This window comes from Sarcophilus harrisii, chromosome 5, assembly GCF_902635505.1.
Source record: "Sarcophilus harrisii chromosome 5, mSarHar1.11, whole genome shotgun sequence".
In the NCBI taxonomy this organism is placed as follows: Eukaryota; Metazoa; Chordata; class Mammalia; order Dasyuromorphia; family Dasyuridae; genus Sarcophilus; species Sarcophilus harrisii.
Genome location: NC_045430.1, coordinates 85,731,332 through 85,747,915, shown reverse-complemented (window position 1 = coordinate 85,747,915; position 16,584 = coordinate 85,731,332). Strand labels below are relative to the sequence as shown.

At 35.5% G+C, this 16,584-nt stretch overlaps 1 protein-coding gene across 1 annotated transcript; it reads right to left on the bottom strand.

Annotated features, from left to right (window-relative positions):
* Positions 1-15,226: 15,226 nt before the first annotated feature.
* Positions 15,227-16,165, bottom strand: LOC100918663 (olfactory receptor 6C2-like). The gene has a single exon (XM_003772397.3). The coding sequence runs from the start codon at positions 16,163-16,165 to the stop codon at positions 15,227-15,229; it is 939 nt and encodes a 312-aa protein (XP_003772445.1).
* Positions 16,166-16,584: the final 419 nt, after the last annotated feature.

Genomic DNA, 16,584 nt, shown 5'->3' with positions numbered 1-16,584 from the left:
TCTAGATATAAACAACGAGATTATAAACAAATTAAAAGAACATAGGATAGTTTACCTCTCATATCTGTGGAGGAGGATGGAATTTGTGACCAAAGAAAAACCAGAGATCATTATTGATCACAAAATACATCATTTTGGTTATATTAAGTTAAATTTTTTTTGTACAAACAAAACTAATGCAGATAAGATTTAAAGGGGTGCAATAAACTGGGAAAACAGTTTTACATTCCAAGGTTCTGATAAAGGCCTCATTTCTAAAATATATAGAGAATTGATTCAAATTTATAAGAATTCAACCTATTCTTCAACTGATAAATGGTCAAATGATATCAAGAGACAATTTTCAGATGAAACTGAAACTCTCTCTAGTCATATGAAAAGGTGCTCCAAATCATTATTCTCAGAGAAATTAAAATTAAGACAACTCTGAGATACCACTACACACTTGTCAGCTTGGCTAAGATGACAGGAAAAGATAATGATGAATGTTGGAGGGGATGGGGGAAAACTGTGACATTGATATATTGTTGGTGGAAGGGATCCAATCATTCTGGAGAGAAGTTTGGAATTGTTATCAAACTGTGCATATATACCCTTTGAAGAAGCAGTGTTTCTACTGGGCTTATGTCCCAAGAAGATCTTAAAGGAGGGAAAGGGACCCACATGTTCAAAAATGTTTGTGGCACCCACAAAAATGCCATTACAAAAATGTAGTGGCAAGAAACTGGAAACTGAATGGATGTCCTTTAATTGGAGAATAGCTGAATAAATTATGATATATGAATGTTATAGAATATTATTCTTCTATAAGAAATGACCAGCAGGATGATTTCAGAAAGGCCTGGAGAGACTTACATGAACTGATGCTAAGTGAAGTGAACAAAACCAGATCATTATGCACAGCAACAATAAGATTATACGATGATCAATTTTGATGGATATGTCTCTCTTCAACAATGAGATGATTCAAACAAATTCCAATTGTTCAGTGATAAAGAGAGCCATCTATACCCAGAGAGAGGACTGTAGGAACTGAATCTGGTTCACAACATAACATTTTCATTCTTTTTATCATTTCTTCTTTTTCTTTTCTTCTTTTTTTCCTCCTTCTTCTTCTTCTATTCTTCTTTTTCTACTGGTTTGATTTTATTTTTCTTGTACAGCACAATAATTATATAAATATGCATGCATATATTGGATTTAACATATTTCTACCATGTTTAACATATATTGGACTTCTTGCCTTCTAGGGAAGAGCATGGAGGAAGGGAGGGAAAATTGGAGCTAATGTTAAAGAATGCACACACATATGTTTTGAAAAATAAAAATAAGGCCTATGATAAAATACAATGCCCATTCTTATTAAAATACTAGAAATCAATCATAGGAATAAATGTTGTTTTCCTTTAAATTATATCTAAAGTCATCAGAAGGCATTATATGTAATGGGGATATGGTGGAAATGGTCTTAAGAGATAAAGGAAAGATGCCAATTATCAACATTAACATTCAATATTGTACTAGGAGTGTTAGCTTTAGCAATAAGAAAAGAAAAAGTGGTTGAAGGAATTAAAACAGACAATGGATAAAATAAACTATTACTATGATGGTATCCTTTGAGAATCCTAGAGAATGAACTAGAAAATTACTTGAAATAATTAACAACTTTAGTAAAGTTTCAGAATATAAAATAAACCATAAAACATTGAAATATATGTGTGTGTGTATATATATATACACACACACACATATATATTATATATATATATATATGTCTTCCAAAGTCCAGCCTTAAAAAGAGAAATTTCATTTAAACTCCCTACAAATAATATTAAATTATTTGGGAGTCTACCAGGAAATGTATGAACACAATTACAAAAAAACTTTTCACACAAATAAAGCAATATTTAAATAGTTGGGAAAATATTAATTGCTCATAGGTAGACTGAACTAATATGATAATTATGTAATATATTGTATTAGAATATAGAATAGAATAAAATTCTGATAATTCTACTTGAATAAATGTTCTTTTGAATGGTATACCAATCAAACTACCAAGAAATTAATTCAAATAGCTAGAAAAAATAATAAAAAATATGGAAGGATAAGTTCAGTATATCAAGGAAATTAATGGGGAAAAATGCAGGGAAGATACTTCAGCCACACCAGATCTAGAACTATGTAATAAAACAGCATACTTTTGATAGCGGCAAAGAAATATCATCTTTGATCAGTGGAACATGGTAAAAGAATATTGTAATATAATTTATGATAAACCCCAATGCTAAAACTTCTGGAAGAAGAACTCATTTTTTTATGTTAATCATGGTAGAAATATATATTATATCCAACGTATGCATACATATTTATACAATTATCTTGCTATAAAAGAGAAAATCAAACCAGAAAAAAATGATCAAGAAAATAAAATGCAAGTAAACAATAACAAAAATAGTGAGAATGCTATGTTGTGAACAGCACTCAATTCCCAAAGTCCTCTAGGTGTAGTTGGCTCTCTTCCTCACTGAACAATTGGAACTTGTATGAATCATCTCATTGTTGAAGAGAGCCACATCTATCAGAATTGATCATTGTATAATATTGCTGTTGCTGTGTACAATGATCTCCTGGTTCTGCTCATTTTACTTAGTATTGGTTCATGAAAGTCTTTTCAGGCCTCTCTGAAATCATCTGAAATTTTTGGAACATAGACTAGTCCCTTTTTTTTCCTTTAATAATAATAGATTTTAATTTTTCTAAACATATAAAGGCCTAATTCTTTTAATTACCTGTAGATATAATTCTAGGACCTACATTTTTTCATTGTGGCTGCTGTTAAGTCCTATATAATTCTAAATGTAGTTCCTGTATATTTCAATTTTTTTTTCTTTTATTCTTGCAAAATTTTCACTTTGATCATGCTATTTTGAAATTTGGCAATAATATTGCTTTGTGTTTTCCACAAAGAATCTCTGTGAGGTAGTGTTCATTGGATTTTTTTTTCCTTTTTCTATTCATTTTTATTTATTTATTTTTAATATAGCAGTTTATTTACAAGTTATATGCATGGGTAATTTTACAGCATTGACAATTGCCAAACCTTTTGTTCCAATTTTTCCCCTCCCCTAGATGGCAGGTTGACCAATACATATTAAATATGTTAAAGTACAAAATAAATACAATATAAGTATACAGATCATTGGATTTTCTTCTGTTTATACTTTCTTTTCATGTGCTATCACTCCAGGACAATTTTCTTGTATTATTTCTTGTATTATCGAGTTAAGTTGCTTCTTTTTTTGGTCACAGCTTTCAGATAATACAATTATTCTTTCTTTTTTTCTTAATCTGTTCTTGAGCTCAGTGTTTTTCTTATGTTTCACATTATGTTCTATTTTTTCATTTTTTATAACCTAATTTTAATTACTTGATCTCTCATAGCTTCACAGTCTTCCTCTTGTCCATTTCTAATTTTCAAAGAATTATTTTCATCTTTGAGACTTCATACCTTAACTTTTTTCATAATCTTCTTGTTTTTGTTTTTTTGGTTTTTTTAGTTTTCCTCAATGGGTCCTGAAATGGACAGAGCACTGGCCTCCTCTCTTCTCCCTCTGTCTTAGGTTAAAGGGCCTGGGGCTCTCAGAGAAAGGTCTGCTCAGCTAGATTAAAGGAGGTGTTTTGCACTTCAAAGTGCCTGCTCAACAAGGAGGGGTATCTGTTAGATAACCCCATCTATAAACTATGTTAAACATCTGCCACTGTATCTTTCATCCTGTAAAGTGGAGTCCCTGTTTAAGGTAATGTTAATTGTGTTATGTTGATTGTGGTCTATGTTCTGTGTGTTCTGTGTGATTTGTCTGTCTAAAATGTGCCAAATGTGTGTAAATGTGGCAAAACGTGCCAGCAAGGGTGAAACAGAATGCTTATAAGGCTGTCCCTACTTCAGTTGGGCAGGGAACCATGCCAAAATCCCACTGGAGGTCCATCCTGGCCATGCAGACCATCTAGGCCAGTTACAAATAAATTATTTCTAAATTATGAATTACTATAGCCGTCTTGAATTTTATTGCCTAGGCTATTTCACTTGGAGGTCCCCTGAGATAAACCTTTGGCTTGGTCTGACAGCCAGTCCCTCTCTCCCTGGAGGGCGAAAGAGATTATGGATCCTCTGGGGTGGTTGCCAAGAGACCTTTCTTGGCCTCTAGTATTCAGTAATGTCTTTTCTGCGGACCAGGAGAGTGAGACCCAAATTTTGAATTTGGTCCAAAATTGGCATAAAGCATTCTAAAAGCCAGTTCTGGTTAATAAGATTTTTGAGGGACCCCTGCAGCGCCTAACTATCCTGCAGCCGCCTGCCTGGTCTGTTGAGTACTCTTGTGTGTATAGCAAGAGGGCCTAGCTGGACACAGTGTTGATGGACCCTTGCTGACCCCCATGGGACGCCATTGTGAGGGTCCTGATTTGGTTCTGTTTGTGTGAGACTAGTCTGTCTGTTGTGTTGGTTGTGGTCTATGTTCTGTGTGTTCTGTGTGATTTGTCTGTCTAAAAACTTTGTTAAGAACAACGTTGCAATGATGCTTAGTATAAAATTATGATTTCTAACTTTTAATCTGTTGCCTTAATTCATAAGCAGCAACAGGATTAAAAAAAAAAAAAGAAAATGTAAAAGGTGAAAATGGAGCTCTGCATGTGTCTGTGTGTGTGTGTGTCTGTTTGCTTTGTGTTTTGTGTTCTGTGTTAAAAGTTAGCAAGCTTGTAAGAGATCAGAATTCAGCCTCTGTGTTGCAGGCTTAGAAAATATCAAGAAGTTTGAAAAATCTTTCTCTCTCCCTCTCTCTGTCTCTGGCTGACTGCAGCAGCCTGTGAGAAAAAGGGAGAAAAAGGAGCGAAGGGAAGAAATAAAAAAAAAAAATAGATTGAAAGGGATTTGAAAGTTTGAAAAGTTTAATGTATATATAGAGAGAGAAGAGCAGCGTGCTAACATTTAAAGAAAAGAAGTTTGAATGGAATAGCTAGGCATTCTCTGTGAAGGCAGAAAAAAGCACTAAACGTGTTTGGAAGTTCACAGAAGCCCCTTTGGATTCTGGAAGGGAAAAAGGCAATTCAAGGTGAAACTAATTTCTCTCAGGGGGTGGAGGTACTGGGCAAAAAAAAAAAAAAAAAAAAAAAAAGCCCGTAGTCTGTTTTGCTGATTTAAGAGCTTTGTTAAGTTTTAAGAACAGATTAAGAAATTTGGGTATTGGTTGTTTGAAAATTTGCTTGTGATTTTAAACTTTTTTTAACCTGTTGTACTAAATGGAATTTGGATGTTTTAAACGGAAGGGAAAGTTTTTGTTTTTTGTTTTTTTTTTTCCTTGAAACAGGCAATAAAATATTATTGAAACTCAGGCAGGGAAGGAATTTGATTAAGAATTTTTGGATGGTTCTGAGAAAAAAATTGTGAGAAATGATTTTTCTATAGTTTTTGGGCTAGATTTGTTTATTCTGAGTATAAGATCTTGGAATTTGTTTGAATATTGATAACTTTCTTACTAAAAAGGAAGGCAGAAGAAAAAAAAGAGAGAGAGAGCAATAGAATTCCAATTTAGCCTGGGCTGGGTCTTGGAAGCTCTGCCAGGAGATGCTAATTACTGTCAGACAACACTCAGGTAGATAAGAAAAAAGCATTTGTAAGAGCCCTGTATTAGTCTGGTTCAGAGTTTGTTACCTTCTGAAATATATTATTAACATAAGTTATACTTTAAATCCAGCTCTGCTGGACATGTGTGGGTTTTGTGGAGGTTTGGGCTATTCACTATAGTATGAATCTTACAGGTTTTTGAAGAAAAATGGAAAGAGGAATACAGGTGATTTAGGAAGGACTGATTTGTAGGGGTAATTAGAGGTTTGTATGGTTTTAGGAACGTGAAAGAAAGACTTTTGGGAGAAGGTGAAGAGGTGGGGGGGGGGGAGGGAGCCACCCACCCCCACTGCCTTATACTACCTGGGCAAAGGAGCATCTGGGTAGAAAAATTCTTTAAGGAGATTGTTCAACTATATAACTAGGGAGAAAGAGAAAGTTGGAAATGGGTGGGTTGGGGAAGAAACCTGATGTTGGGAAACTGATGGGCTAAATCTTGAAAAGGATCCCCATGTAGGAAACTGAGTGGGGAACCTGAGGGAAGTTTTTTTGTTTTTTTTTCTAGAGGGCAGGAGTGGGGGAAGAGTGGCCACGTGGAATTCTCTCCTCCCCTCACCCCCCTGAGTAAGTTTCTGCCATTTTTTCTTATCTGATTACAGCCAGTGCAGAATACTATGATCTTTAAGGACATGCTTACTTTTAGATTAATTGAATATTTGTTTCTTGATACATAAATGTTTTCTTATTTAAGGAATATGGTCATAAATGTGATCCATACTTTGATACGAATATTTCAAAAGTTTAATTGCTATGTTAAGAAAACTTTCTTGAATTCTTTTATGTGAAATTGGGTATTCTGTATAAATTTAAATTGATTGTATTGGGTCATCCTGAGATTATTTAAAGGGCCTCTGAAAATGATAGTTTTTTTCCTTTGTCCTTTTGAAAATATTTCTGTTATGGACAATATGCAATTTGGGATATTTTTCTATGTACTGGGTATTTTAAAAGCAAAATGATTGCATGTATAATGTTCACTCATGTAACATCTACTTAGATATGATAATTGTTCTAAGTTGTGAACTTACTGAGACAAAATTTCTTTCTCTTATTATTATAGGGTTATGGTAAATCTTTATTTAAGATTTATCAGAAATTTGATTAATGGAATCTGTTATTGGAGGTAAAATTTCTTGGATTTATAGTTAAATAGTTAATGTTATTTGGGAGTTTTAAAGCTCCACCCTCTGACAGGTAGTGGGATGATTAATTGGAATAAAACTGGGTTAAAGCTATTTTATTCTGTATGTGCTGAAGATTGAATTTTGACTGCTTATGTTATATTATAATTATGTTCTTGCATTTTTTTCCTTCTGTAACTGATCTCTATGATCAGAGCAATGGTCAAGAAAACCTGTTAATGCAATTGATTTATGTCATGCCTTACTATTTTCATTCTGCTTATATGTAATCATTGAATGCTTAGGCAACTAAGTATTTAGCCTGGTCATCTGTCTGTTACTGCATGTTTGTGTTTTGTTTCTTTAAGGTTTCTACATGATAAGAGGACAATTAACAGGAGTCTGTAAGACTGCACCCATTTGCCTGGCCTGTAAAGCGAACTTATCTCTTCACATGGGAAACTGATGGCCTCCTCATATTTTGCAGCAATCTGGTGAACTGAGTCTTTCTATCTGAGACTGATCTAATCTTTATTTGTTAGATCTGTGTTTTTTTTTTGTTCTAGATTTTGGTCAAATTATATTGGCTTGCTTCTGGAACCTAGATCAGCTTTGTCAGCATGACACACCCACTCTCTCCATGGAATGAGAGCTTCCTATCACTTCACAGCCTGAAGCAGCAGTTTTAAAATGAGACCATGGACTGGACCCGGCATCTAGTGTACTTTGGACTGATATGAGGGACTTTGCAAATGGTTGATGACTGACTGTTAAACCTTGCCTGGATCATCTATTACTGTGTGTTTAAGATTTGGGATGGGATTTGTTAAAACTGTAATTATTGCTGTTATGTTTGAGAGATTTTTAGGAAATGCTACTGTAGTAGTCTGTTATGTATAGGGATTTTGATTTGCTCTTGGGATTTATATGGGGAATGGTCATTTGATAATTCCTTTCCGTGAGGAAAAAAAAAGGGAAAGGGGGGGAGGAAGAGATAGAACATTGGGGAAACTGGTGTATTTTATTTTCAAAATACCTGTAAGAATGGGAACCCCTAGCTCCTATTCATTTGCCTTAGGCACTTCTGCCCCACCCCCTATCTCACTAGTTCAGATTGAATTTGGATGCTTTAGAATTCTTTATTTTGTTAAATTTGCCCTGGCAGACTCAGTTTTAGGGATTATTTTGGTTAGAAAGTTTTAGAAATCAGACACCTGATTTGGGACTAGCAGTCTGTCTGATCTGTTTTTCTTCAGTTCTGTAACTCTAGTTCATTAAATATTTCAGTATTTCAAATGAACCTTGAAGTTTGGCATAAGGCACTTAAATAGTTTGGGGTTTGCCTGCCTTGATGGTCTAACTGTGCATAATCTGCTCTGCAATCTGATCCTTTCTGCAGCCCTGTCTGTTTCTCTGGGCAGGGATAGGTGAAGCTACTCCAAACCTCACTCTTATCCCATGGAGAGATCTACCTCTCTGAATGGGTCTGAGCTCTTGGGCCCTGCTGCTCTGTAAGTAGAGATTGAGTTAAATGCACAAATAACTCACAGTGAACTGTCCATCTCAAACTGGATTCTCTGGCTGAGATGGTGCCTCAATTATAAAAAACTTGACATGCTTGCAACAGGGAGCCTTTGTCCTGCTGTTAACTCTGGGGTTATCAGGAAGAGACCTGTCCTTGCATTTTTCTAGTTTTATTTAATGTTGGGCCACAGTTTTCTTTAATTAACCTGACTCAGTTTCCCTAAATTGTTCAGTCTCAAGCTTCCTTAACTGTTCTGCCTGCTCCCCTTAGTTGCAACTCCCTTCTGGTTCATTAAGGACTGAGGGCCACTTGCTCTAAGGATATAAAATGTTAATGTGAGACTTAAGATAAGGTGGAGTCCAGACCTCCTGGCTCCTATCAGAATTCCCAGTGTCTCCCACCACACTGTCAGAACCAGATCCATAGCCTGTTTCTACTCTCTGTGTTCTGACCCTGGCCCTGCCTTGGTTTACCCCTGTGGTTGTGCCATGTGCGTGTATACATGTCATTGAGAACTCACATTCACCACTGGATACTTTGAGAATAGAGTCCTGTCCAGTCAATCAAACTCTCCCGTTCATAGAATATTGGGAGCTCTCTGATCTCTGTCTTGTCTCAGTTTCTCCAGCTACATTTGCCTTGTTAGCTCTCAGGTCGATGCAGACATTAGGACCCTAGAGGGTCTCCTTACTCATCTAGGGAAGTCAGTGGGCTCCCTGGCGGAAGTTGTGTCACAGAACCGCCGTGGATTAGATGCGCTGTTCATGAAGCAAGGGCTCTGTGCATGGCACTGGGAGCATCTTGTTGCTTCCATGCAAATCTGTCGGGTGTCATTAGGGAATCTCTTGCTTCCCTGTGTAAGCAGTTAGATGACCAGGAAGCCAGTCTTGGGGGTTCAATCAGTCACTCTATGATTGGCTGACCACCCTCCTCGGGAGTTACAGGCCCAGTCCTCTTGTTCCTTCTCCTCCTCCTCATAGCTCCCGGCATAAGAAAGTACCTCATGTCTTACGTTCAGGATTGCATACAGACCCTGGAACTTTTCGCTCTTAAAATGGCTTATTCCCTGTCGGCCTCAGATGAGTCACAACTATGAGCATAAAAAGGGGGGAGTGAAATGGACAGAGGACTGGCCTCCCCTTCTCTCCCTCAGTCTTAGGTTAAAGGGTCTGGGGCTCTCAGAGAAAGGTCTGCTCAGCCAGATTAAAGGAGGTGTTCTGCACTTCAAAGTGCCTGCTCAACAATGAGGGGTATCTGTTTGATAATCCTGACCTATAAACTGTTAAACATCTGCCATTGTATCTTTTATCCTGTAAAGTCGAGTCACTGTTTAACGTCAAAATGTGACAGCAAGGGTGAGCAAGAATGCTTATAAGGCTTTCCCTACTTCAGTTGGGCACAGAACCATGCCAGAATCCCACTGGAGGTCCGTCCTGGCCATGCAGACCATCTAGGCCAGTTACAAATAAATTATTTCTAAATTATGAATTACTATGGCCGTCTTGAATTTTTTTTTGCCTGGGCTATTTCAGGTCTCATTTGATTTTTAAATTCTTTTTTGAGTTCTATAAATTCTCTCTGGTAAGAAAATAATTTAATATTACTCTTTGGGAGAAAAAAAGTTTTTTTTTTTCTTCTTCTTCTGAAGCTGAATCCTGGTCTTCACTGTTCCCATAGTAAGTTACTTCTTTGCAAGTTCTTTTTTCCCCCCCTTTTTACATTAAAAAATGAGAAGTATTAGTGTAACCACTTGTGGAGTGGGGAGAATGGTACTTCTAGCTTCAATTCAGCTTTTCCATCTCTGAGGGATATAGAAGACCCTTACCCAAAATGACTATTCAGAGGTCATTCAGTAAAAATCAGAAAAGTGGTTTATTAAAAACCTCTGGAGGATGAGTCATCCCATCACAAGATAAGAAAAAGAAAGCCCGAGGTAGGAGGGCTAAAGAAGTAATAAAGATACACAGCTTTTATACAAGAGATTATATCACAAGTAAGAGAGCATTGAGAAGGAGAGGAGGAGGCATCTAATTGGTTGTTGCTATTGGGAAGGATTGGAATGGAAGGTTTCTGTTTCCCCGAAATCACCTGATTTCTAGGAAACAGAAAATCAAGGCCTTCAGATTTAATCAAGCAGATAGTGGTCAAACTAATAGACTAAATATCGATAAATGTCAAATACTGATAAATGTCATCAGCTCAGGTTAAGTAAATACGTTTATAGCTGGCCAAGGCTCAAGTAAATATGGGCCTGCACGCATTATACACATCATAAGGGAAACATAGAAATAATGAAAATAAAATACAGAAAAAGAATTCACACATTCCTGTAAGTTCTTCACCTTATCTCTCTATTCCATGCACATCTGACCAGAAATCCCAAACCAAGAAGTCCACCCTCCTGCATGTGTACATAGTCAAAAGTATCCCTTCTCCACTATCTCTGCATTCCTGGCTCCTTACCTAGGGCTATGTCTCTACAAAGCAGCTAGGCCTGGTGTTCCTAATCAGCTGAGGTTCACTTAGAACTCTTATCCATAGTCCAGTAAGTAAAAATTCCTATGGCTCCCTCTGAGATTTCAGGCAAACTTTTGCACTTCATATCAGTTAGTCCCTGGCCTGAGGTCTTTCTTTAGATCTCCTTTCAGGAGAAGCCCGATTCTCCCCCAAGTCTTCTTGGTTTTTCACCAGTCTATATTTATCTTCAGACACAATTTTTTTTTTTTTTTTTTTTTTTTTTTTTGTGAGGGCAATCTAAAAAAGCTTGAAATTTACCAATTTTTTCAGGCATCTTCCCATAATTCTTTCCTTCCTATAAGTTATTTCAACTTTCCCCCTAGTTTTCAGTTTTTAAACTTTGTTTTACTGTTGCTTAACATCTCATAAAGTCATATCTTCTATTCAATCAATTCTACTAAAAAGTAGAATTGTTATTTTTTTCTGTGCCTCTTATCACCTGGTCAATTAAGATTTTTAAAGAGTTACTATCTTTAGAATTTTCTGGGCCTCTTTTACCAAATAGTTTGTTTTATTTTAATAATTTCCTTACATCCCTATCATTTCTTTTGTCATTTATTCTTATATAATTTTCTTTGATTTTTATAATCATTTTACTCTTTAAAAAAACTTTAAAGTTTTAGAAATTTTTGTTGGGTTTATGTCCAGTATGCATTTTTCTTTGAAGTTTTGTTTGTTTTTTTTCTAGTCATTGTTTACTTCTTACTTTATGTCTTGATCTTCTCCGTCTCCATAGAGTCTTGGGATCAGCTTAGTTTTTTTTGTTGTTGTTATTAGTTCATTTCTGGAGTCTATTTCTTAATTTTGGATTTTATGTTAGAATTGGACTTTGCTCATTTCAGGAGTATATAGTGGTGTGTGGGAGGTTTCATGAGCTTCTCCTTAAGCTTTCTCAAAGGAGCTATAAATTTTAATCCTTCCAAAATATTGTTAATTCTGAGGAAAATCATATCACTTACTTCCTGGTCCACTCTCTGATGTTGATGTAATGCCCTTAATTATCATGAATGCAACCATTTCCTTCTGGCCTGGGCCCCAAAACTAGATAATAGGTGACAAAGATGGAAAATGGTACCCAATTCCATACCAAGGGAAGCATAGTAATATCAAGGGAATCTCTTTCTGATCAACAATTCAATTTCATTATTGTCCCTGTGAGTTTCAGTAGGTTGGTACTCCTGTTATTGTGATAACTGAAACCTTCAAGGACCACAAGTCATTGTTCTTCTACCAAGCACTGCATACTAAACTCCCAGACAGACTATATCTCGGGAATCAGCAGACCTCTTTTCTTATTTTTTTGAGACTTGCTGGACTGGGGAGAGGTGGAGCAAACAACTTATACCAACTTTTTGTTGCCTTTTTTGGTTGAATTTTCAATTTGGGATTTTTTGTAGTTGTTTTGTAGGAGAAGAAGTTTAACTCTTCATTCTAGAATTTTGACTCTACCTTAAAATCCATGATTTTTATTTATTTATCATGTTTATGAGAGTCATGTGGCTCTTAAGTAATCTTTGCACACTCTAGTTTGAGATCATTTATCTTGTATAATATTCCTGTGTTCACTTAAAGTTGTGATAATTCTCTCCTTTTGAGTGATTTTCAATTGTATTTTTCTGTTCAAAATCTGTGATTTTTTTCCTCACAATTTTGATTTTATTTAGAGAGATTGTCATGAGTTTTTTTTTTTCCTAAATTCACTACACTGTTGTTTGATGTTAATTTGTATTAAGAGATGTTTTCATTTTAATATTTTTTTCAATTTTAAATCCTTTTACATCCATTTTGAATCATTCATTTTTTCCCATGATCTTCAGGGAGTTGGCAGAATTCTCTTTTTTATCATGTGTTTCTTGATGTTTAACATCATGTGTTAATTTCCTTCACAATGTAATATTTGGGCACTGTTCTTGTTTATTTTTAATTTTTGCCCATTTAAAACTATATTTATCAGCTTCTCTTTATCTCATATGGTTGTGAATTGGATTAATAGGCAGATTTTCTCTATTGAGTTTCTTTTAATTATTTTCTTTGCATTCCTAGTCACAGCAAAATAATTATATAAATATTTACGTTTATATTGAATTTACATATATTTTACCATGTTTAAAAAAATAATGTATTCTCCTTAAAGCCATGTACTTTCTTTCTTATTTCTTATATTTGTATCTCCAGAACTTAGCACAGTTCCTGGTATATATGTTTAATGAAAAGTTTACACAGGCTTAAAAAAAGAAAAAGAAAAAGGAAAGAGCCAATCCATCCCAATTGATCATCATATAATCTTGCTGTTGCCATATGCAGGATCTTCTGGTTCTTCTTATTTCACTTAGCTTCACATCACTTAATCTTTCTAGGCCTCTCTGAAATAAATCACCCTGCTGATCATTTCTTAGAGAACAATAATATTCCATAACATTATATACCATAACTTATTATTCAGCCTTTCTCCAGCTGATGGGCATCCACTTAGTTTCCAGTTTCTTGCCACTACAAGATGGGCTGCCACAAACATTTCTGCACATGTGGGTCCTTTTTCCTCCTTTGCGATTTCTTTGGGATACAAGCTCAGTAGAAACATTGCTGGATCCAAGGGTATGGAGATTTTGATAGCCCTTTGGGCATAGTTCCAAATTGCTCTCCAGAATGGTTGAATCATTTCCCAATTCCACCAACAATGTATTAGTGTTCCAGTTTTCCAACACCCCTCCCAACATTTTTCATTATCTTTTCCTGTCATCTCAACCAATCTGAGAGGTGTGTAATTACCTACTAATTCTATAGAAATAGAGATTCTCAGTCCCTTAAGCTTATATAGACTTTTTATTTCTGAAAAGTGTTAGGAAAATCCTAAGTACCATTGCATCCTACATTTACAAAAGCAATGAGGGAGGCAAGGGCTCCTTTGGATGCTGAGTTGTTAGGAAAGAAATATTTGAGCATGGCTTCCTTGCCAGGATCTATGGAGACCAACCAAAATATCCAGAGAAAATGTTTTACACATGTGTTGTTTTGCTTAGCTAAATAACCCTAAAACTATATTATTCTCAAAGAAACCTATATATATTAAATATGTGAATTACACACTTCTGTGCTATTATCACTACTGAGTTTGATTTCTCAGAAGGAGAAAGTATAGACAATCATTTATATCTCTTAGTTGTCAAAATAGCTGTGACCTTTGCTTATAAAAATTCTAATACAAAACAAACAAGAGCATAATGTTCAAACCTGCCAAGATTTTCAGAAAGCCAATATTGTTCTTCAAGTTGTACAAGTAACACACACACACACACACACACACACACACAGGATTATGAAATTATCTCTCAGGACTCTCAAAATTGCTTTACATGTAGCAAGGATCTCTTTTATACACAATCTAACTGGACTACTTTCCCCATCTCTGTTGTCAGGTACATTTGTGCTCTTCTTTTAGCACATCCATGATTGGAATGGTTTACTTTTTGTGGTTCTACTTTCCTTGATCAAAAAGCAACTTATTAAAATCATTGTACTACTCTTTCTCACCTTTCCTTTCTTTAATCTCCTTACATATTCTTCTTTAAATGCCCTTAGGACAATTTTCCATAGCTGATAACTTACTAAGTTTTCTTTAAATGGTTTTATGCTTCATGACCTCTCTCAGTTTGATGTGATGACACTATTAAAAAGCATTCAATACCCTACTTTGGAAAATTTTGCAAATGACTTTAAAGTATATTTATCCTATATGTCCTATCTGGTAAGTGAGATGTTGACTAGAACATTGTCTGGACTTTTTTGGTCTTCTTGTTGTGGAAATTAATTTTTTTAGTAAAAGTTCCAGATAAAATTAATATAGTGTTACTTTTATTTTTGTTGTCCAGTTTCCATTTTTATCACAAAAGTTCCCTACCCCTCTAGCATAATCTCCCCTGGGAGTATAGAGGTTCAGATCAAAGGGAGCAATCTGGGCAACAGGTCTAGACATTAGAAAAAATAATAAATTTAATAGCAAATGTGAAAGACTAAATCACTCAAAGGATTCTTCCAATTCTGAGAACTTTTTCAACAATTTATTTCCTGTATATGTTCTGTCAGAGGCAAGAAGTGGGTTCAGCATTTCAGTGGTCCAAACCTTACTTTTAAGGCCAAGGAACTTCACAGGCTAAATAAGTGAATCAAATGGAAGAGAGTTAGGGAAGAGCTTAAGAAAACTCAGATTGTAGAAAGGAAAGCCTGAATTAATGAGTGTTTCTTGAAGAAAGTGAAAAGAAGATCAGATAATAATAAAGACTCTCTAGAGAAGTGGAGAATAAGAGGGGATGGAATCCTGAATGGACACTTAGGTTAGTTATGCTTACTTGTACTCTCTGTTATCATGAACTCAAGATTCCTCTATAACTTGGTGACAAATATCATCCTTTTAACAAAGTCCTTAAATGCTTGTATTACCTGCTTGTTCCTCAGCGTGTAAATAAAGGGGTTCATCACAGGGGCAACTGAGGTCACAAGCACTGATACTACTTTGTCCAAAGCCACCTCTTCCTTCCCAGGTGGTTTGATGTAGATAAAGATGCAGGTGCCATAAGTCATAGAGACCACAATCATATGAGAAGAGCAAGTGGAGAAAGCTTTTTTCCTTTGCTGGGTAGAGGGGAATTTTAGAATAGTCCTGACAATGTAGGCATAAGATAAAACCACTAAGATTAATGTGATCATGAGTAATAGCACAGCAAAAATCACAATTACCTTTTTTATGAAAGTTGTATCAGAGCATGAAATTTTCAGAACTGGGGATGCATCACAACCAAAATGGTCAATGACATTGGAACTGCAGAATTCAAGCTGCAGGCCGAGACTCAGTGGCGGGAGAATGAGGGTCAGTGAACCCAGCAAAGAACTCAAAATGAGCTGGTAACAGACTTTACTGCTCATGATGGTTGTGTAATGCAGGGGTTTGCAGATGGCCACATAGCAGTCATAAGACATGGAGGACAAAAGGAAAAGTTCTGTTGCCCCAAAGAAAGTGATAAAAAATATCTGAGTGGCACATGCATTATAGGTCACAGTATTGTCCCCAGTTGACATGCTGTATAGATATCTGGGAATACAGGCACTTGTGAATGAAACTTCTAAAAAGGAAAAATTTCTAAGAAAAAAATACATGGGGGTTTTCAGGTGGGGATCCACCAAGGTGAGGGTGATAATAGTCAGATTCCCAGTAACACTCAATGTATAGGTAAGAAAGAGAAAGATAAAAAGAAAAATCTGCACCTGAGGGTCATCTGTCAGTCCCCGCAGGATGAATAATGTTATCACTGAATGGTTTTGCATCCCTGGCTTCTGATACTTGATAGACCTGTATATAAAACAGACAAACTGGACTTGAAATGGACAGTATCAATTTGGTTAAAAATGTAGTGTAGATGCATCAAATCATCCATGTGGTTTTTTTCTCCCTTTATCTCAGTACTCCATTGCAATTTAATTGACTTTGCTAAATAATAGGTTATGAACAAAAAAAAATGTTTTTGTCACTGAGTTATAATTTATTTTGTTTTCAAACTCCACACTGCATTCATTTATTCAGATTCATAATCCTAGTTCTAACATTGGTACATTTATGTGACTGCCTTCATCTGTAATATGTTTGATCATATCCCAGTCTAATTCAATCAGTTAATAAACATTTATTAAGTGCCTGTATTCTCTTTGGCACTATATTAAGATATATATACAAAAAAAGAGAAAAG

Excerpts from the sequence above, each read along its gene's own strand:
- LOC100918663 (XM_003772397.3), bottom strand. The coding sequence starts at position 16,165 with ATGCAAAACCATTCAGTGATAACATTATTCATCCTGCGGGGACTGACA.